General features: G+C 43.8%; 1 protein-coding gene across 3 annotated transcripts in view; it reads left to right on the top strand.

Moving 5' to 3' along the window:
- KHDRBS2 (KH RNA binding domain containing, signal transduction associated 2) overlaps positions 1-22481 on the top strand; it is a 789727-nt gene that overhangs the window by 658600 nt on the left and 108646 nt on the right. For all 3 annotated transcript variants that reach the window (XR_002093266.2, XR_009463400.1, XM_006258261.4), the window contains exon 7: positions 9342-9424. Coding sequence is in view for 1 of the 3 variants with exons in the window: in XM_006258261.4 (XP_006258323.1) it covers positions 9342-9424 (83 nt within the window). In the remaining 2 variants the exon portion in view is untranslated. The remainder of the gene's footprint in view (positions 1-9341; positions 9425-22481) is intronic.

The raw sequence follows: 22481 nt of genomic DNA, 5'->3' as shown, positions 1-22481 counted from the left end.
CTAGCTTTGAGTATCAAGGACAATAAAAAGTCCTTTTTCAGATATGTGGGGAGCCAGAGGAAAAGCAAGGGCAACATTGGACCCCTGCTGAACCAGGTAGGACAACTGACAACCAACGCCCAGGAAAAAGCCAACCTATTAAATGGGTACTTTGCATTGGTCTTTCATCGGTCCCATGGGATGCCCATGTCCACTACGGGACAGGGAGGTCCTGGTGAGGGAGATACCCTGCCCTCCATCAATGCTGACCTCATGAAGGAACATCTTGAGAGGCTGGATAGCTTCAAGTCAGCCAGCCCTGACAATCTATACCCCAGGGTACTCAAGGAGCTGGCAAGCATCATAGTCCAGCCTCTGGCATGGATCTTTGAGAACTCCTGGCGCTCTGGTGTAGTGCCCAAAGACTGGAAGAAGGCCAATGTTGTGCCTATCTTCAAGAAAGGGAGGAAAGTGGATCCAGCAAACTATAGGCCCATCAGCCTGACCTCTGGCCTGGGGAAGGTCTTAGAAAAGTTTATTAAAGTGGCCATCCTTAATGGACTGACTGACGCCAACATCCTGAGGGATAGCCAGCACGGGTTTGTCGCGGGTAGGTCTTGCTTGACCAATCTCATTTCCTTTTACGACCAGGTGACCTATCACCTGGACAAGGGAGAAGAGATTGATGTCATATATCTTGATTTCAAAAAAGCCTTCAATCTGGGATCCCATGATCACCTCTTGGTGAAACTAGCCAATTTTGACCTTGGGTCCACCATGATCTGCTGACTGGGAAATTGGCTCTGTGGTCAGACCCAGAGGGTGATAATTGATGGAAGTCAATTGTCATGGTGCCCTGTGACTGGTGGGGTCCCCCAAGGCTCTGTCCTTGGACCCATACTGTTCAACATCTTCATTAATGATGTGGACACTGGAGTCAGAAGCGAACTGGCCAAGTTCACCAATGACACCAAACTTTGGGGCAAAGCATCCACACCTGAAGATAGGAGGGTGATCCAGATTGACTTGGACAGGCTCAGCAAATGGGTGGATGAGAACCTGATGGTGTTTAACACTGAAAAATGCAAGGTTCTCCACCTTGGGAGGAAAAACCTGCAGCATCCTTATAGGCTCAGCAGTGATACACTGGCTAGCACCGTGGAAGAAAGAGATTTGGGGGTCATCATTAACCACAAGATAAACATGAGCCTTCAATGCGATGCTGCAGCTAATAAAGTGAGCAAAATGCTGGCTTGCATCCATAGATGCTTCTCAAGCAAATCCTGGGACGTCATTCTCCCCTTGTACTCGACCTTAGTGAGGCCACAGCTGGAGTACTGCGTCCAGTTTTGGGCCCCACAATTCAAAAAGGATGTGGAGAAGCTTGAGAGAGCCCAGAGAAGAGCTACATGCATGATCAGAGGTCAGGAAAACAGACCTTACGATGACAGGCTGAGAGCTATGGGACTCTTTAGCCTGGAAAAGCTCAGGCTCAGGGGTGATCTGATGGCCACCTATAAGTTTATCAGGGGTGACCACCAGTATCTGGGGGAACGTTTGTTCACCAGAGCGCCCCAAGGGTTGATGAGGTCAAACGGTTATAAACTACTACAAGACCGTTTCAGGCTGGACATAAAGAATTTCTTTACTGTCCAAGCCCCCAAGGTCTGGAATAGCCTGCCATCGGAGGTGTTTCAAGCACCTACATTGAACACCTTCAGAGTAAATTGAATGCTTATCTTGCTGGGATCCTTTGACCTCAGCTGACTTCTTGCCCTTCGGACTGGGCGGGGGGGGCTGGACTCAATGATCTTCCGAGGTCCCTTCCAGCCCTAATATCTATGAAATCTATTAAATTGAGTCTTCTGGAGCATGGCAGTTATTGCGCTCCAGCAGACTCCAGTGTCAGCATCCTAGAACTGGAAAATCGTGGTGTAGATGCTTTAACTAAAGCTCATTTGATGAGCTTTAGTTAAAGTGCTTCTGCTGCCATTTTCCAGCACAGGAATGCTGATACATGTGACGCTCCAGGCGCTTTAATTAAAGTGTGCACCCCCATACTCCCAGAGCATGTCTATAAATGCCCTTAGCTGCCCCTCCTACCTTCCTCCTAGTGGAGTTATATGGGAACTCGGTTCCTTCCCACTTAGCCAGGGGCAGCCCTTTTCATGCACAGAAGATAGCACTTTTAGGTGCCTCAGTAATTTCAGTTCAAACTGGGGATTTGGCGTTTAGGTAAAGAGAGGATATAGTGAGGCTGCATGAAAAGAGGAGGGCTGCATGTCAATTTTAGACATAGACCCTTAAGTCTTCCTCAGTCCTATTTTAGGTGCCTAAGACTTTTTTGGATCTGACTCTCATATATTGTACTTAACTATTTGAAAATGGTGCCAAAAAGTGGGAAATACATAACATGAGGATGTAATTCCTTTCTAAAAATATCCTGAAGTCCAATCTAAATTTGCTCTCCTTTAGTTTGTGGCCATTGTTTCTAGTTACCTTGATGGGTGCCCTGGTAAACATTGCATCCCCTATTTCCTACTGTCCCTCTCCGCCGCCCGATGAGTTTGTAGATGGCCACAAGATCACCTCTTAGGCTTCTCTTGCAGAGGCTGAAGAGATTCAGGTCCCTCAATCAGTCCTCATAGGGTTTTTTTTCTGTATGCCTTTAACCAGATGGGTGGCCCTCCTCTGAACCCTTTCCAGGTTATCTACATCCCTCCTGAAGTGCAGTGCCCAAAACTGGACCCAGTAGTCCAGCTGCGGCCTGACCAAGGCCACATACAGAGGAAGTATCACCTCCCTAAACCTGTTTGTGATGCACCTACTTAAGCAATAGAGAGTGTGGTTAGCTTTACTTATTACTTCATTACATTGGTGACTCATGTTCATTTTGGAGTTGACTGCAACTCTGAGATCCATTTCTGCAGTTGTGCTACTTAGAAAGGATACTTCCCGTACTATAGGTGTATTGATGATTCTTTCTCCCTAGGTGCAGCACATGGCACTTATCTTTGTTAAACTGCATCCTATTCTGTTCCACCTGCTTCCCCAGCCTGTCCAAATCAGTCTGGATTCATTCCCTGCCCTCTAGATTGTTTACCTCCCTCCATAGTTTGGTGTCATCTGCAAACTTGGACAGGGTGCTTTCTACTTCCTCATCCAAGTCACTAATGAAGATATTGAACAGTACCAGTCCTAGAACAGTCCTTGGGGGACTCCACTGTCCACATTTCTCCAGGTAGAAACTGACCTATCCACCACCACTTTCTGAGCTGGTTGCCCCTTAGCATTATTTTATCTGCTGGTCCCCCACAAATGTGATCCTTAACAATTTTCTCAAAGGTCTTGCCAAGGATAGACATAAGGCTAACTGGCCTATAGTTACCTGGTTCCTGCTTCCTCTCATTCTTGAAAATGGGGACCATAGAGGCCCTTTTCCAACCCTCCGGGGCCTGTCCTGAGTGCCATGAGTCCTCAAACAGTTGCGTCAGTGGATCTGCTATGACTCCAGCTGATTCCCTAAGTACCCTAGGATGAAGATCATCAGGACCTGTTGATTTAAATACATTCAACCGCTCCAAGTGCCCCTTCATTAGGTCAGCACTAACAGTTGGTGGGTTGGTATCTGTCTCGTGCTTACCTAAAGTCCCATTGGGATGCATGTTTGTATTTATGTCAAGGAACACAGATGCAAAGAAATCATTTAGGAGATCTGCGTTTGGCATCCTATCTGTTACCAGTTGCCCTAATCCATCTTGAAGGGGGCCTATGTTACCCTGCATTTTCTTTTTGCTTCCTATGTATTTAAAGAATGACTTTTTGTTATCTTTAACTTTTGCTGCCATCCTGAGCTCCATTTCTTGGCTCTCCTCACTGCTTCTCTGCAAGCTTGAGCCAAGCAGGTATACTCTTCCTTGGTGGCTGCCCCCTGCCTCCACAGCTTGTAGGCCTCTCTTTTCCCCTCCAGGCTCTCCTGGATTTCCCTGCTCAACCAAGAGGGTTTCTTTGCTTTTTTGCCCCCCTTTATGTGTACTAGGATGGTCCCTTTCAGTGTTTGCAGGATCAGTTCCTTGAGAAATGCCCACCCTTCCTGGACTCCCATCTCTCTGATGCTTTTGCCTGTCAGTCCCTCCCTAACTAATCTCCTGAGCTTGTTGAAGTTGGCTTTCCTGAAGTCTAGCACTTCAGCCCTACTAGTTATCTTCCCCACTTTTCACCAGATAGTGAACTCTATCAATAGGTGGTCACTATCCCCTAGGCTACCTTGTTGAATAGCACAGGGCCAGTTGAAGGGCCAGATGACTAGTATAGAACCAGTCTGCAGGCTGGATTGGGACCACAGGCCACCTTTGTGCACCAAACCTAGCTGCAGACCAGCTGGGTGCACTAAATCTAGTGCGCGCACCACATGCAATACACACCAAGCTAGCCCTGTGCACCACATGCAGTGCCCATACTGGGTCCAGCCCTGTATGATATAGTATGTTGTTTTGACAAAGCTTTATTTTTTGTTATTGGAACCTATCTGCCAGGAGAGGTATGTTAATGTGCATATTGTGGTGTTTCTATTAGAGAAAGCAGATTAAAATGCACGTTGTACTTGGAAAAGAAGATGAAGAGGCTTCAATCTTCTTTCTCTAACAGAAACACCACAATATGTACATTAATGTACACCTCAGAGTTCATTCTTCAGTCGCATGCCAGCAGCTGAGAGAATTTCATCTTCCGCACAAATGAGCCTTACTTTTATTATGAAAAGTTCATAGTGATATGTAGCATTGTCAACCAAAATCTTCATCCTGGAACTGTACAAAAATCTTTCAGATAGGCTTGGCTTAGGCAACAGAATACTTTGAAGTATGAGAGACCTTGATCTTGACACAATATTGAATAGCTAGTGAAGGTAGAAAAGGAAGGGCAGGTTTGACATGCTCATGGTATTGCTAAGGAAAAATGTTGAAGCCTCTTCCTTTCGGATCAGGAGTACCAGTAATAATGGTGCAGGATAAATTCAGTAAAATGTTCAATTAACAAAATATAAAGTAACAAAGAGCTTCTTCTCTGAAAGGTATTAAGCATCTCTAACAGTTTGTGTTGTTTAATGACTTACATGCTTCCTGTTTCTACTTGTGGATCCCCTAGTGCTACTGAGCTGTGGGTAACTTGTAAAATGTCAGTGCACTCCAGAATGAGGTGCCTTTGTATAGCCAAAAATATTTGAAGGTAAGGATATGAAAAATTACCCACTCCCCAGTCACTCTAGTTTCTTCCCCTCCATGGCTAGTTGTCTACTTCCAAAGACATAGAGAAAAAGATCTTTCAGGTTTCAGTGATGTATTTCATGCCATTTTTATCTTCCTGTAGTTGTCAGACCACCGCCTTGGGAAAACTGCTCCCTGGTTCTTTTTCTCTTCATATGATATTTCTATAAATCAGTCCTGAAAGAACAGACATACTTAACTTCAGGCATTTTTCATAAGTGAAGCTTATGAAAAGCTTACAAAAAACAGGAAAAAAGAGCTCACTGCTAGGATTAGCCTCTTTATGTGCATCCAGCAACACTGTATTTACTGCACACCATACATACCCAACTAAGACAGGCACCTTGTTTTTTGAAGGAAGAATGCTGGGGGAATGGGGGGGGGGGGGGGCAGATTTTCCAGTGTTATGGACTCAAGGTGTTTTTTAATGGAGAGGCTGGGCTGCAAAATGGCTGGTAGCTTCTATCTTAGCTAGCAAGCAGAGAGCATCCATGAAAGGGTTAATACTGGACTCTACCTCTCCTGTTTGCTTGCTGAGAGGAAGCTGGCATCCATTTTGCAAGACAAAATCTTTATGCTTCTACCAGTACAGAAAATCAGTTCTTACACTTAAGAATCACACTTCAATTTATGGAGAGCTGATTGGGGTGAGGAGGGAGGAGGAAAGAGGGAGGTCCATGTGGTTTGCAAGTACATATGGTACATTTATATGGTGCAGTGTAGCATTGCATAGAAATACCCAGTTGAGGTGATAAGTTTGCACAGCATGATGCAGTGCTGTGAGGAGATACTAATAAGGATGCTGGATCAATATAAGTACTGTATTAATATGGCACTCCACGTGGGCTAATTTGCCTGGGCAAAGTGCAGTAGTAATGTACTTCTGATTCTGGAACTAACTCAGATTTCTCTACAGAATACTAAGTTACTCTGCCTAGACTTAACCAAAGTTCACAGAACAATTTGGGTTGTGGTCCTGGGCTGCTCCAGAACCATAAATTCTCCAGTATTCCAATATACCTCTCCCAGACAAGAATAAACTGCTGCTGCTGCATTATCAGGTTCATTGGTACTGGATTCTAATGCTGATTGAGCAGACTGTGGCTTGTGGCTGTTCCCTTCATCTTGGAGTTTTGTCAAGTCCAGTTTTGGAAACCTTCATTTTATTCTCCTTTGTACTGAGGCCTAAGGATAAGAGGAAGTGGAAGTCAGGAGGTTTTTATAAAAGGGACTAATGGCTGGCTCAAAGAAGAAAGAGGAGTCATTCGCCACTTCTAGGGTTGGTTCAGATTTTTTGCTGCTTATTTCTTAAATTTTGACACTTGGTGACAGTTCTTCTTATAATTTCATTAGGTCTCCCCGGTTCTGTGACTAATATCTTTTCCATGGCAGCAGTTTCTCATTAGAAGTATCCAGTGGAAGTTTCTCTCTGGCTCGAAGAATGTATCTGTGCCTAACTCAGAATCCATGTTCTAGAGTTGCCTGGGTCAGTATCAGCAACATCCATGATTCAATAACTCATGAGACAGCTCAAGAGGTCAGGGAACTGCTTCTTCTGTGTGGCCATGTTCCTCAGGAGCTTCTGTTTGTCAGCTTCTTGGGCTTCCTAGTTTCATTTTATGCAATCTAATGTTCTGATTTAGATGAAAGAATTAACCTCCTGGGCTTCTTTTGAAAACCATACTCTCACCAGAGAAATTTGTCCCTATAATCTAGGTCAGGGCTGTCCCAACTTCCAAACATCTCGACAGGCCCTCAGGTCTGTGGCCCAGAAACACAGACTGAGGACCATTCAGCATTTAGGCAGCATCCCTGCCTCCGATCCTTCCCCACCACACGAACAGCATGATTCCGCCACTTCTGGTGCCTATGCCGCACAGATAGTCCACCTCCCTCCCTTCAACACAGGCAGCCTGGCTCCCCTCCTCACTTCCTGGCCATGTGTGCCACACACCTACAATGCAGACAGCCCACCTCCTGCCTTTTTCATTTGCAGCATGAGCAGCCCAGATGTCTCCATGGCCATGCATGCATCACAGGCCTCCTGGCCCCCTCTACTTGTGTACAGTTTGAGCACCCCAGCATCATTCCACTGTGCTGTTCCACTCCCCCAAAGGCAGGGGAAGGAAATAGAAGCAGAGGAGGGAGGGAGAGCACAAAGAACCCAGCTTCCACGGCAGGAGCAATGACTGGGGGGGGGACAGTGGTGGCTAGGCAGGAGACCATGGGCTGTATGCTAACCCCTTCGGGGCTGCATGCAGCAATGTGGGCTGCCAGTTAGACATCCTTGATCTAGGTATTAGAAAACTGCTGAGTTGTATTTCATAGATTCATAGATGCTAGGGTCTCAAGGGACCTCAAAGGATCATCAAGTTTGACCCCCTTCCAATGGCAGGAAAAAGTACTGGGGCCATGTGACCTCAGCCAAGTGCTTGTCCAGTCTCCTCTAGAAGACCCCCAAGGTAGGAGAGAGCACCATCTCCCTTGGAAGCCCATTCCAGATTCTGGTAACCCTAATTATGAAGAAGTTCTTTCTGATGTCCAAACAAAACCTACTATCAGCTTGTGCCCATTGTTTCTGGTTATTCTGTTAAACAGAGCATCTCCTTGGAATAACCAGTTGATAGAGAGTAGATTTAGGCTGCACATCAGAAAGAACTTCTTCTGCTGTTGTTAGTTTTATATTTATGTGAATAATAGCAAGGACATCCCCTAATATTTTGTATATGCTGGAGATCATTGTAAATGGCATAAGGTTTCCATTTGGTGTAGTTAATATAGATTATAAACTGCGATGTGTGTCTGACTATTTCTAGTTTAACTATACTGGAAGAGCTTATGCTTATGCCACTAAGTATAATGTGGCCCTTATGATTACAGAAACCTGTAGAGCTGCTGCATAGTATCCTGTACACACCTCTACTAAAAATGACTCTGTGGAGTTGGTATCTTGAGTGACAGTTTGGGTTAGGAGAACAGTTTTGTATGTCTAGCAGCCTATCATCAGGTGAAAGTTATATAATTAACTAGAATCCCATTAAGTAAAAGAATATAAAGAGGCCACCTTAATGGAGTAAGAAAAATCAAGTTCTAGTAAATGTGGTTGTTTGAAGGTGTTCCCTCTCTACATGGACCTTTTAGATATGGCAGGATATACATATAAAATAAATAAATAAATAGTATTTAGCATGCTAACCTATCTTGCTCTCTACCTTGGAGTTGTAGGATTCCTAGATTTAGCAGAAGGAAATGAAGCAGCTGGGTACCACAGTCTCTTATAATTGGCTTTTGATATTTGGTGCCCTGAGGGTGAAAAGAGAAGGCATTAATTCAGTCTCGAGTTGCACTGTTTTTTCTGGAAAGTTTCCAAAGCTTAACATCACCTAATGGTATATCTCCTAAGGGTGACTATGCAGTTACTACTGTACAATCTTTTATTTTCCTCTTTCTGGTCACTAGATACACTTTGCTAATTGAGCTCATGCTAGAAAATCATGTTGTAACTGCTGCAAAAAAGCCTGAAATGATCAATAATACAACATATACTCATAGTAAAACTTATTTATGAAGGTTATTAACTACAGCTTCTATGCCAAATCCAGACAATTTTTTCCCCTTGAAAAATAAAAATGATTTTAAACAAAAAGGTTTTATACTCAATAGCAACATTCTTAACAGGGTTGTAAGATTGGTATTATTTAATAGCTATTTATTAATTTTAGTGGTTATTACTCACCATAGATATTTACAAAAGCATTTGTATATTGAATTACTGAAGAAACAGTTATCTTCATTAGCATCTGTCAGTATTCCAAATGAATAGCACTGAGGTGCTATTGTTTGAACCTATGCTCTATTTTTTTCAATGAATAAACTAAGTTCTTAAATTAATAATTGATTTCTCCACTGTTACATCATACTGCATGATAATGTTAACATATATATGCACATAATTTTTGTCAGTAGGCTGCATAATATTTTAAATGGTGCTTTGCAAATTTAGCATGAATATATTAATACATAATTATTTTTTGCAACCTAATAAGCTTCTGTATTTATCAGTCTTCTAAATTAGGGTATATTATTTTTCCTCCTTAGGGATATGATGATGGATATGGGGGTGAATATGATGATCCAAGCTATGAGGCATATGATAACAGTTATGCCACCCAAACACAGAGGTAAGCTTTTGTAATTTTTTAAGACCTGTTTTCCACTGCATTTTTTCTTTTTGTAATATGAATTTCAAATCTTGATTTCTAACAACAAACAACTCTTCATAAACTCTCCATATTCTTAAGTAGCTATTAAAAGTCAGTAACAAAGACTGTCAGAGCTGGCATGGAAGATAACCCAAATTAAGCCAAAAGCATAAAATTCAGTTGTAAATAATTTCAAATCATAGCCTCATTTTGGAAACAAATCCAAGCGACTTTCTTTCTGTCTTTCTTTCTCAGAATGTTAAGGCTTCAAGACAGTGGATAAGTCCTTATTTTATTACTGCTCTTATCATATGATAGGTACCACCATAAACAAATAATAATATCATAAATTTAAATATAAATGTAGAACTTTAAATATTCTTCAATCTTATTATACATTTGATTGAGTTTACTTTAACTGAATGATGCAGTTTGATTGTCTGAGATGATTTATGATCATAAAATGAGTTACTGTCATATTATTGCACCATTTTTCAGTTGTGGGGGGAAAAACATTGATTCTTTAGTTATTGCAGCAAAATATCTCTTGTAGAAAGTGTGTATACTTCTTAAGTACTAGAAACCATTTCAATAACTGAGGCCCCCTCTATGCATACTGGTAAGGCATGATTGGATCTAACGTGTGATCCACATGCTTGTGCCTCCTGCTATGCTACACTTGCATGGCAGGAGGTGCAATTGTGGGATTGTACATTAGATCAATCATGCCATATTGCCAGAGCAAAGGGAGCCCAATCCTGGGCTCCCCCTACACTGACAAGAAGCAAGAAGCCGCCATTGCTGACTTCCTCATGCATAGCTGACACTGAGAGCCCCATAATTAACGGGGCTCCCAAATCAGGCTGCGATTCATGCACAACAGGGATCAAGAGCCCTGTCAGTTGCATGGTTCTTGGTCTCAACTACATGTGAGGTGCAGCCTAGACCTGGAGCCCTATCAGTTGTGGGGCTTTTGGTCCTGGCTGTGCGTGAGGCTCAGCCCAAATCAGGAGCCATATCAGTTGTGGGCTCTCTTGGTCCCACTGAGGGTGAGAAGGTGGACTGAGAGTCCCATGTGGGCTGGGAGTTTCCCACAATGCCTCTCCCAGTCTTGGGGATCACAGAAGCTGCAATTCCCAGGGCTCAGGGTTTTCACATTAGGCAAGGTGTAACCCTGCAGCTGGGAGCCCTGTTAGCTGACGGGGCTCCCAACCACAGGAGAGACCCTGTTGCATGTGTAAATTAAAGCTCCATAGCAACCAACTATAAAGTTAGGACACATTTTGGAGGTTTAACTTTATAGCTAGTTGCAGCTTTTTATCATGTGATAGCTACTTCGCATGTGTAGCTGGTCTTAAAGTCATTGCAGAATTAACCAATTAACTGCACAATGCCTGTAATGTGTAGAGGGGGCCTGAAACTGTTCAATCTAAATACCTACCTTAGAGTTAACTGGTTACCTCAACTTATTTACACCAAGCTCCTGCTCCACCTACTAAGTATCTAAGGCCTATTCTAACCTCTTCATATCCAAGAAAATTTTTTTCACATGCCTACATTTCTAACATGTCTTAAGCACCATCTTCCTTACCTAAGTCACAAAAAGAAAGAGGGACCTGGGTTCTAGGCCCCACCCAGACTGGCAGGATTTGACCACACATTTCCTATTTCCCAGAGGATTACTCTAACTACTAGGCTATAAGATAGGCAGGGCTGAGGGCATCCTTCACCCATTCTAAAACCAGACCACTGGGGAGAAAGGAGTACAAGAGTCATGGGACCAAAAGGAGATGGAGTCTGAGTCCATACCCCATTGAGATGAACGCTCCTCTGGGAGAAGAGGTGTCCTGGATTCTGGCTGCTACTCCAAGAGCTGTTTATACTTTATGATTTTGTAATGAAAAATCCTTTTCCTTCTCCTCCATCATCCTGGTGAATGTAATCACCTCCATTCTAGGCAGTTAGGATCAGAGATAATGGAACCATATAATGAACAGCTTTGAATCAGGTGTCTGAACACACCGCACGTACCTCATTTCTTATAGGTTGGCTGTAGGTGACCTCCAGTCTGTTGCTTTTGCTATTTGCCCATGTATGAAGCTGCCCATTATAAAAAATGGGAGAACTGTGCACCTTTTTGGCTGAAGTAGCAAGATCCATATTTTTGGAAACAAGCAGCCATGTAGGCCTAGACTTCTAATAGGTACATGTGGAGTTGGGTCTTAATGTCTCCAAAATAGGGAAGGCCTGAAGTAGTTACTGAAAGCAACTGACTTTCTGTCAGTTACTCTCTCAATAATATTCAGAATCAGTATTGTAATATGAAGGCCATAAAACTACCCAAACTGATTTAAGTCTGTTCTATGTCCTCACAGAACAAGTGTAAATTAGCTTAGGTACTTTTATTGTCCTTCATATTAAAATAAGGGAAATAATCCTCATGATACAGTGATGGTATGGCTTTTTTATGACTGGCATAGCTAAAAAAAAAGATAAATTTATCCATTTGATTACAGCAGACAGCAGATTTGGAATGAACCTCCATAAGACATAATACATATCCTATAAATATAGCTGGGAATTTCATCAAGTTGAAATCTATTTTTCAACTGGCCAGTCAGAGGACACCATTAGTAGCAGCGAAAAAAAATTATGAAACATCAAATGAAGGTTTAAAGGGAAAAGAATACATTTTTCATTGAATTAGCATAGTTCCTACAAGACAACTAAGAAAATAGACATTTGTGTACAAAGTTGTATTCCTTAAAGGTTGTGGGCCTGAAATTACTAAATTTGCAAGTTGAGTATTTTACTGAGAAAGAAACCCCTCAGCATTCTCTTCAGCTGCAGAACTGCTGTAGTGCACTTGAGATGAATAAGGAAGCATTGTCTTTTGTATTTTGCTAAAACTAGTAAAGACTGTTAAAAGTCCTTGGTTACATCTGAATGTGTACCCTCTCATGTATGCTTTAACTGCATGCTTTAGTACAGCGGGGTACTTGAGAAGGCCCTAGGGGGTATGCGTAGGTGGGTAGGCAGGGACGGCACACTGCTACCCACCACCCTGCACCACTGCCTCCCAGGAGCAGGGCCGGGGGGGTGGGGGTTAGGGCAGCAGCACCCCTGTGCAGGCCACACAGGCATTGCCCAGCCAGCTGGATGCAGGGGGGAAGGTTGTAGGCTGTGGTGGCCACCGCCATCCCCCACCCTGCACTGCCGCCACCCCGCATCTGGCCATGCACCACCCCCACCCCACTCTGCATCTGGCCGCCAGGGGTACACTTACTAAACAAGGTTGAAAACCCCTGCTTTAGTACATTATTAGTAGGTTAATCCAGCAGGCAGATTACTTCAGTTGTACTCCAAAATTAAAAATAATATATCTTAGGCCATCTTTCGCTACAAACATTACAATAGTTAATTGTCACAGCAAAAATGGTTGAAATAGCTTTATTGAGACTGTTCTATGCAGTCCTTTGCAAATTGTAGTCCTCAGCAACTGAATGAAATCCTTATCAAAATTATAGGTGTTATGCCAAGCTAGAACTACTAGACATGTTTTATGTCAAGAAGTAAAATTTAAAGAATCAAGTTAACCATAAATATACATTTAATTAATATGAAAATACTCTAATTAACATAATCATAATAGTACTATATTAATTAGTAGTAAAGTAATATGTATAGCAGCCATATAGTTTTTCACAAATATGAACTAACCACAGAAGATTCAAACTACATAAATTGTTCCTAATCAGCAACTAAATCAATTTTGGAAATCAATTTTTCTATTGTTGTAGGAAAATAGGTGTGGAAGGGACCTCATGAGGTCATCTAATCCAGCCAAATATCCCCTCAGCCATCTATTCTCTAGACTCAGTTACCCTTTATTTTTTTATTTTTTTTTTTTTTTGGCTTTTCCTCTTAAATCTTGCTTTTCAGGCCCTTAATCATTTTGTTTCTCTGTGCTGGACTCTTTCCAATCTGTTCACATCCTTCTTGATGTACAGGGTCCAAAACTGGACACAGTACTCTAGGTGAAGCCTCACCAGTTCTGAATGAAGCAGAAGCACATTGTTGGCTCATATTCAGCTTTATGGTTTACAGTAATCCCGGTAATTCTTTTCCACATCACTTCAGCCTAGCCAATCATTCCCCAGTCTGTATTTGTGCATGCCATTATTCCATGCCAAGTGCAGGACTTTTCACTTGTCCTGGCTGAATCTCATCTGATTGATTGTGGACCATTTTTCCAGTCTGTCAGGTCATTCTGTGTCCTAGCTCTGCCCTTCAGACTGTCTGCAACTCCAACCATCTTGTTATTATCCACAAATTTGTTAAGCATGCATTTGATGTCATCATCTAAATCATTAAAGAAGAAGTTGAACAAAACCAGATCAAGGAGAGATCCCTGGGGAGTCCTACTTGATGCTTCCCCCCAGAGAGATATTGAGCCATTGAGCCATTACTACTCACTGGGCATGTCTCCACATGCATTTAAGTGTGACTAGATTTGCAGTGCATTAAGCCAATTAGTAATTAGTACACATGCAAGAACCTGGCACTAAATTTGGTGCCAGGTCCCTCCAACCCTGCCATGTGCCTCTATAGCCACTGGGGGGGAGCTCCAGCCTCTAGCCCCAGCTACCAGCAGTTGGCAGCCTATCTTTAAAACACAGCCCCATTTTGTGATCTCTGGGCAGCCAGTCCCAGTGCTCAGCCAAGCAGCATGGTACACACAGAGGCAGCACTTGGAAGCTTTGTTCATGCCCTCTCTGTGTTTGTGAGCTCTGGCTGCCCTAGTCCCTGGCCCTGGCAGAAAGGGACAAGATCCTCCGATCCTGCTGGCCACCTCATCACCCTACTGGCCTGCCGAAGTCACCATCACCTGGCCTATGGCAATCTTGCTCTGCCTGGCTCCCCCACATGCAGAGACTGCCTGCCCACTTACAGCACACCCTCCCAAAGTCCCCACTGCCATGCAGCTGCTGCCGCCCATCACACTGACAAGGGGCTCCAGGAGGCCATTGCCAGGGTCACAATCATCCTCCTGGCCCTCCAGCCCCACTGCCTCTGGACCTGCCACACCAGTTGGGACAGTTCCTGGTGGCAGTTCCTGGTGCAACATGACTAGGATGACAAGCAGTGTGTCCCATGACCCATGGGACCCATGACCCATGGGACACCCAACTTTTGCTGATCCGTTTCACCAGCTCTGGCCCTACCTGGACTGTCATGACACTGGCATGCACCCAGATCTCTCCACTGGTACTTGCCTGCCTCAAATGCTGCCCAAGTTGCCCACTCCTGCCAGCCTGGAGTATGTGGTGCATTTGTTCTGGGTGGGCAAGGCCACCAATGGGAAGGCCATCCTGGAGGTGTGCAGCACCCTCCAGGACATGCTGGCAGTCACCGTCCTCTGTGTCCATGACCCCCAGATGGTGGTTGCAGGGGTCCATGCACCGGGGTTCCCCAATATACCAGGGCCCTGGGCAGGGTGTACATCCTGGTGACCTGTCAACCCCATGGAGACCAGGCATACTATAGATACAGGGGTCCTGCAGGCATTCATCAGTCACCAGGAGACCTTCACACATGTGAGTGCTGGCTGGGTGGGCAGTGCACACCACACACGCATCTTCAGGAATTCTGGACTGGGCATGCTGGCTGAGAGCAGGAGCTTTGCACTGGGAATGGGGGACCTGCAGCTAGGCACTGTCATCATCCCATCCCTGCTCATAGGGGACCCAGCATACCCGCTTTTCCCATCGCTGATGAGACCTTACACCATGCACCTGGACCCCCACCAGCCCCACTTTAATCAGTCCCTCAGCTGGACCTGCAACCTCATCGTATGCACTTTCAGCCACCTCTAAGGCCACTGGTGGTCCCTCACTGCCTGCCTCAAAGTAACTGAGAACAACCTCCACCAGGTCATTGTAGCAGTGTGTGTGCTGCACAATATTTAGGGGCCTGGGAGCAGTTGTTTCAGGAGGCCTGACAAGAGGAGGTACAATGGTGGAGGCAGCCTAGTGGCAGGAGCATGACCTGCAGCAGTGGCAGCAGCAGCAGTGAGGCCTGCCCAGTGAGGCCCCAGGTGATGCATGCATCCACCGGCAGGGTCCAGGGCACTGCATGCAGGAGGCTCTGGCACTCCACCTCATGGAGTGCTTCCCCCTCTAGCCTACCTGCCCCGCCACCCACACACCCTCTACCCCTGTCCACCCCCAGCACCACTCTCATGCCAAGCACCTGTTGGACCAAAAATGCTTTATTTCACTTACAATATCCACCCCCCCTCCCTCCCCCCTCAACACCCCCACTTCCTCATCACACAGAGCACCTGACGCCTCAACCAACAGAGCCCCCTCCCTGCCCAACAGAGTCCTTCCACCACCCTCTCACGGCTAGGGTGCAGGAAGCCGATCACAGTGCAGGGGAAGGGACCTGAGTGTGGGATCAGTTCCCCTCCCCAGTGCTACGATTGGGCTGAGGAAGGGAACTGAGCCCGGTCACCCAGTTCCCCTCCCCAGTCCTAGCATAGGCTGAGTTCCGATCCCCAGTGCTAGATCGGGCTGAGCCTGTACATAGTTCCCTTCCCCTGCACTGTGATCAGCTTCCCACAGCCTGGTCACAGGAGGCGGGGAGAGCCAGGGCTGCACTCCCGACTGAGCCCCATGGGGCTGTGGAGCCACTGGGAGCGCAGCCCTGGTTCTCCCTTGTCTCCCACCACCTGGCTGCTGGCTGCTTCAAAACTCAAAATGTTTTGAAACTTTTTAAATGTTTCAATTAGCCTCATTTTGTTTCAAGGCTGTTTCAAAGCCCTTTGTTTCAATTTGATTTTGCTGCCTCAAGCTCAAAATGAGTCAAAACAGTGTTGTATCGAAACAGCTGGTGAAATTTTGCACAGCCCTAGCAAGCAGCCCTGGACAGCTATCAGGGCTGGCTAGTGGGTGCAGTAGGCTGCAGCCCTTTCTAAACCCCTCCTGGCCCAACAGGGCTACTCTGGCAGCTGTGTGGCCCTGCAGTGGCCAAGTAGCATCTCTGGCTCCCAGACAAGGCAGGCAAAGAAAGCCTGTGTCCCCAGGAGCACACACAGGGCATGCAGTTCTCCTGGGGAGTAAACAGGCTCCTTTAGGCTCCTGTGAAGTGTGTCCCAGGGCACAAAGTGGCTGATTGCTTTTATAGCCTGCAGCTAGGGGCTGCCACGAAGGCAGCTCAGCCCTAGGGCAGGAGAGACTCCCATCCAAGAGCCTGGAGGCTGGGCTCAGGCCAGCCCCCTAGTAGCAGGGCAGACCCAGCACTAAACTTAATGCTGGATCACATCTACATGTGTGTTACTGTGCGTTAAATAATCATGCCTAAATTTGATACCTTCTTTTGCAGGTAGCAAATTTAGGTTTGAGTAGCCATTTTTACTATGCAGTAAGGGCGCACACGGGTAGATGTACACTCACACTGTGCAGTAAACTAGGCTAATGCACAGTAACATGTCTCATGTCGATATGCCCACTGAACACAAAGATACAACCAGTAAAATTTCCATGTTACAGTATTTCAATCTAGTCTGTATTTCCTTAACCTGTTAATGAGAATTTTGTAAGAGAGAGTGTCAAAAGTCCTGCTAATGGCAAAGTATATCACATGCACTGCTCTCCCACAACCCACAGAGCCTGTCATCTTATGGTTATATATGTAGCCACCTTTAATCATAAAATGACTTCATTATCCATGACTCCAGAAGGAGGTCTTGCAGATTTCAAAGAGTTTAAGTCCATAAGAGATCATTTGTTCATCGTGTTTGACCACCTGTATGCTAAAGGCTATTAAGTTTCAGAGGGATATCCCTCTTCTTGAGCCACAGTTTTCAGTGGACTAAAACACCTTAATTTAACTAAACTGTTCCATGCCAATCAGATAAAAGGAAGATTCATCTCTACCACACTATCTAGTAATAAGCATGACCCTGAGTAGGTGAACAAGACTTAGCAACTGGGCATATGATTCTATGAAAAGATTGCAAAAGAATCATTGCAAAACTAAGGACCATATCTGCAATTTCCAGATATTGGATCTTGTCTGGAAGATCCAATGTCACCAACACTGGAATTCAACCAACTATCCAATCTCTTTTGTGTGTGTAAGTATCTGTATACACTAAGCAAGTCACCTAATCTTCTCATCAATATGATAAATCATAATACTCAAAGTATAGTGGCAAAATGTAGCCCATGTTTTGAAATTAATTGTAAACTTTTATGCTCACTGATAATCTATACAAAAGCCAACAGGTAATTGCCAATATAAATTTAGCCCAGAGTTTTGAAGCAGAATGAAAAGAAAAGTATAGAATCAGAGAACTACCAGATACAGCTTTCTGGTAACTAAACTATGTTAATGTTAGAATTGTAATTATTTGTGGCTGATCCTTAAATTTACCCTTATATAAGTAAGCTCATTGGGCTCCTATTTGTCAGCACTACTACTAATAAAAATATATAATGCAAAAATAAATTTGATTTCAATAATTATATACTCATGCCCATGCCCCTGTTGTGATATTAAGTATACTCTGTGAATATTTATGTCCAGAATAATACTCTAATTTGTTATTTCTTGAGTGTTTGTTAATTTGAGTTTAATACTCTAACAATATTTATACTAGTAACTGTATCACTGTATTAATAGCTCATTTTATTCATTCAAGCGCAACAGATATTGCAAATCTGACTTGTGCTCATTTAATAACTCAGGCCCACTAAAAATTTCCAGATTGTTTCTAAGTATTTACAAAAGATTACTGAATATAAGGAGGGATTTTTTTTTTAATTCTTGTTTCTATTATTATATTTTTCATGCCATCTACAATACATATGTATGGCTTTTATTCACATTGCAAAAACATTTCCAGATTATCTAACAAAACAGAAATATACCTCTTTCTTGGTGTTCTCCTCGTTTAGAACCTGAATCTACAGCACTGAATTCACAGCAAAGCTTTCATAGATGCAAATGAGCCCCTGACCTGTGAGCCAGAACTGGCCTGCAATACTGTGTCATTCAGCCCATGGGGGGCTTCGCATGATTCCTGAAATCTGTCACTACCAAATTTTAGTGGAAATTGGGTGCCATTGCTCCCATTTCTGTCACACAGGGGACTGTGAGGGGGCAGCATTTGGCCCCATGGCCCAATCTCTGTGTGGGAGGCTGTGCACTGGGGTGGAAGGGGGTAGTACCAAGCATGGGGGGACTAATCCCAGTGGGAGGGGGGGGGTGCTGCCCCTCTGGAACCCAATCCCTGCATGCTGGGGTAGAAAGGAGGAGGTGTCAGGTCCCTGGGAACCAATCACAGTGCCCCAGACCCCAGTCCTGGTACACAGGGCTCAAGCCAGCCTGCAGACCAGCCATCCCAGTCACCTGGCCGGTAGAGACAAAAGGTTGAGTACCACTGATGTAAATGATGTACCATTGGATCTACAATAACTTTTTGACTTCTCAAATATTATTTACTTGACTTGAATGGGACTATTCTTATGTGAGAGACCTGCAGGATGAAGTATGGTATCATAGACTTAGAAGAACTATAACTGTCCTATGTAGAGAAGTAGTAGAAGAATATTTAAGTTTTGGTGCTGTGGTCCAAGAGTTATGAGCCCTACTATGGACGTGTGCCAGAGGAAGATCCACTTGATCCAACTTGAAAAAGAGATCTGGTCATTTGAATTGGGGAGTCAAAAGTGCTTGGCTGTTGTGCTAGCCCCTAATATTACCTTGCATGCTGCTGGCTGCAGAAACTGGTGTGTCTTAACCTTGCTAGCCTTATGGGATGCTAGGCTGGGGAGGATCTTTGACCTTGATTTTTTTTATTTTGAAGAAGTAAGAAAAGGATCAAGTTCCCTACACGTGACAGTGGGTAAACATATAACTATATTCTCTTTAATTATTTTTAGCAAAGGATGACTTTTGTTTATGTCTTTAAAATAGTCTCAAAATTAACATTTGAGTTGTGGTACACTGAAGGGGTTTGAAATGTCTATGTTTCATTGTTCCCATGTTGCATAAGTTTTCTTTGCTGGCCCAGGCTCTCTGGTATGCCCGGAGGCAAAAGTGCTGTCAGATAGATAATTGTGGAGCTAGTGGTGAGCCATCATGAGCAATTGCAAAATTTAGAGCAGGTCAATGGATGCTGTATCTTGCTGCACGTGGGTGAAATCACTAAAGGCTCATACAGTAATCAAGAATAACCGAATCATACTGTGGTCTGTCCATGTGCCTAATCATGCAGTATACCTGAATCGAAAGGGGACTAACATCAGTTAGTTAAATCTGATCTGCACCTGTTCAGTGTCATTGCACATCAAGTGAAATATCTCCTGACAATAGGAAGAAAATCTGATATAACATCTGTCTTGCTCAGGAGTCATTTTTAAATACATTTTAAACAAATATAAGATTTAAAACATATTAGGTCAGATTCTCTAGCTTGTTCCAGCAGCACAGAGGAACATGAGCCTCAGGTCTCTAATGTCATACTGTAGGCTACTGTACAGCAGGCTACTGTACTGCATGCAGTTCTCTTCTCTCCCAGTGCTCTTCAGTAGGACATATGCCTGTCAACCAGTGGTCATGATGGTAGGCAAGGCCTTAGTAGCTATAACCATCAGCCAAAATGTAGAGCAACAGCATAAATTAGTCTATTCCCTATCATGCTAAATTCCTCACATTTGATATCAGAATAATTAACTGGTCCAAATCACCTTCAAAAGTTAGTAATTACTATTGTACCAAGTATTGCCATTATTAATCCCTTACATTTATACAGTTTCATTCATCTGCACAGATCCTAATGTAATCCTAATGGGAGGGGCATGTGCGCAAAAGCTACTTATGAGATAAGCGATGGTGTTGTTTTACAGCATGATAGGTATTCCATGGCAACTGCATGTTATCTATGTAATCTAAGAAAGGGAGTTAGCCAGCAGGTTTTTGTGACAGGTACTGTGCCTCTCTTCATGTAGCATAAAACACTATATACACTTAAGGCACCATCCTGATAATTAAAAATAATGAAGTTTAGCAGTTTCACCCAACAGTGAATTTGGGGTAAAATTTTGTGCTTGCTTCCAGTCTTATGGCAGAATTTTACATTTTCAGGAGCAGATGAAAAAGCAGATCATGAGTGAAGGACCCAGTTTCTGTACAATATACATTATGCCAGTCCTTAGTACCTAATATAGCAATTGACTTCAGGGATAGAGAGAGATGAAATTCTATTCCCTCCCTGTACCTGCTCCCTTCTCTCTGCTCACCTGTGCCCCTGTGCAGGCATGTAGCATGGTCCATGGTTCAACTATCAGTCACTTGTGTTGTGTCATATATAATTATTTGGCAGTGCAGAGGTCCACTACAAAATAACTTAGAAGCCAGAGCAAAGAGAATCGCATGCAAATGAATCTTCAGGAATTTTATACAGAGGTAGAATGTGTTTACTTCAAATTTTACCTTGACGCTAAGGCCTATGCTACATGTTACAGGCATTGTGCAATTAACTAGTTAATGGCGCAATTTCCTTAGACCAGCTACATGTACAGAGTACCTATCACACCATAAAAGCTCCAACCAGCTATAAGGTTAGACCTTGAAAATGTGAACTAACTTTATAGCTGGTTGCAAAGACATTTTAATTTACACAGGTAGCAGGGTCTTCTCTGCATCTGGGAGCCCCACAACCACATGGGTGCACTATGCTCAGCAAGGGCTGCATTGGGAGTCCTGCAACTAAGGAGACTCTCAGTTCCAGCATTTGCTCTGGAACTACCTGGCACTACCTCCTAGCTACCAGAACCCAGAGTCCTGCAGCTGGAGAAACTGGGTTCTGACAGTTCCCAGCAGCATGCCTCCTGGTGCCGGGACTGACTTGGGTCACTGCAGTTACAGGGCAGCTGCTACAGTCTTCCAACCTCAGGGGTTTCACACATCCCCAAGGCTAGGAGGTCATGGCTGCTGCAGTCTCCTAGCCCTGGGGGCTTCACATACCCCTGAGGTTGGGAGATGGTAGCAGCTGTATTTCCCAGCTGTCGGGGTACATGGGGTGCCCCTATGGCTGGGAGACCCTTACAGCTGAGGGGTCTCAGCTGTGGGAGTTTGCTTCTTGCTGCTGCAATAAGGTATGATGGGATCTAATGTGCAGTCCCACAGTCATGCTTTCTGCCATGCACATGTGACATGGCAAGAGGCACGATTCTGTGAATCATACATTAGATCTCATTGTGCCTGTACCTGCATGTGTAGAGGCATCTTAAGATCCTTTAGGACCTCAATATCTTAAGATCAAAAATATATATCTAGTTCTAAAGATGACACATAAACACATTGCTCCAAGTAACATGATTCTGAGGGATTAGTACATCCTTAAATTCATTAGTGCATTGTCTTACAGCACTTAGTTGCTGTCTCAATTACTCGGTGATTGGCTTAGCCAAACACGTGGGTCGTGAGGTCTAGAGGAACATAGCACAAGATGATGAGGTTGGAGTCAAACAACTGTCTTATTACAGATAAAAAGAAAAAAGACATTTTTATACTTCAACTTGATTTGTGGAGTTCTGTCAAAAAAGGATTAATATAGCAGTTATAGGGAACAATTACAAGTGAATCTAACATTTCCAGCACTAGAAAAGAAAATGTATTGAATGTATCTTTAATATGCTGGGACACTGGCTTGCATATATTTTGTGTATTGTGCAGAAATTATACTAAGTGACCCATGTCCATTCCTTCAGGATAATTTCATAATGGAGATATCAATTTTTATTCTTCCTGATATTTTAATACAGCTGCAGGAATCTACATATGAAAAAATATTATAATATGTCTACTATTTCTACATTATACAGCAGAAGTTCAATTTTTTAGTACGCTGCTTTGTCTCTCATTTCTGTACTGAGGGGGCAGGAAGAGCTAAAAATATTAACCAAATTAGAAATAAAATAGTAAGAGCATTTTAAAAACAGAGACAGTCACATGGACCCACTTA

This window comes from Alligator mississippiensis, chromosome 1 (genome assembly GCF_030867095.1).
Source record: "Alligator mississippiensis isolate rAllMis1 chromosome 1, rAllMis1, whole genome shotgun sequence".
NCBI classification, from domain to species: Eukaryota; Metazoa; Chordata; order Crocodylia; family Alligatoridae; genus Alligator; species Alligator mississippiensis.
Note: the sequence above shows the minus strand (reverse complement) of the source record. Positions and strands in the feature narration are given on the sequence as shown.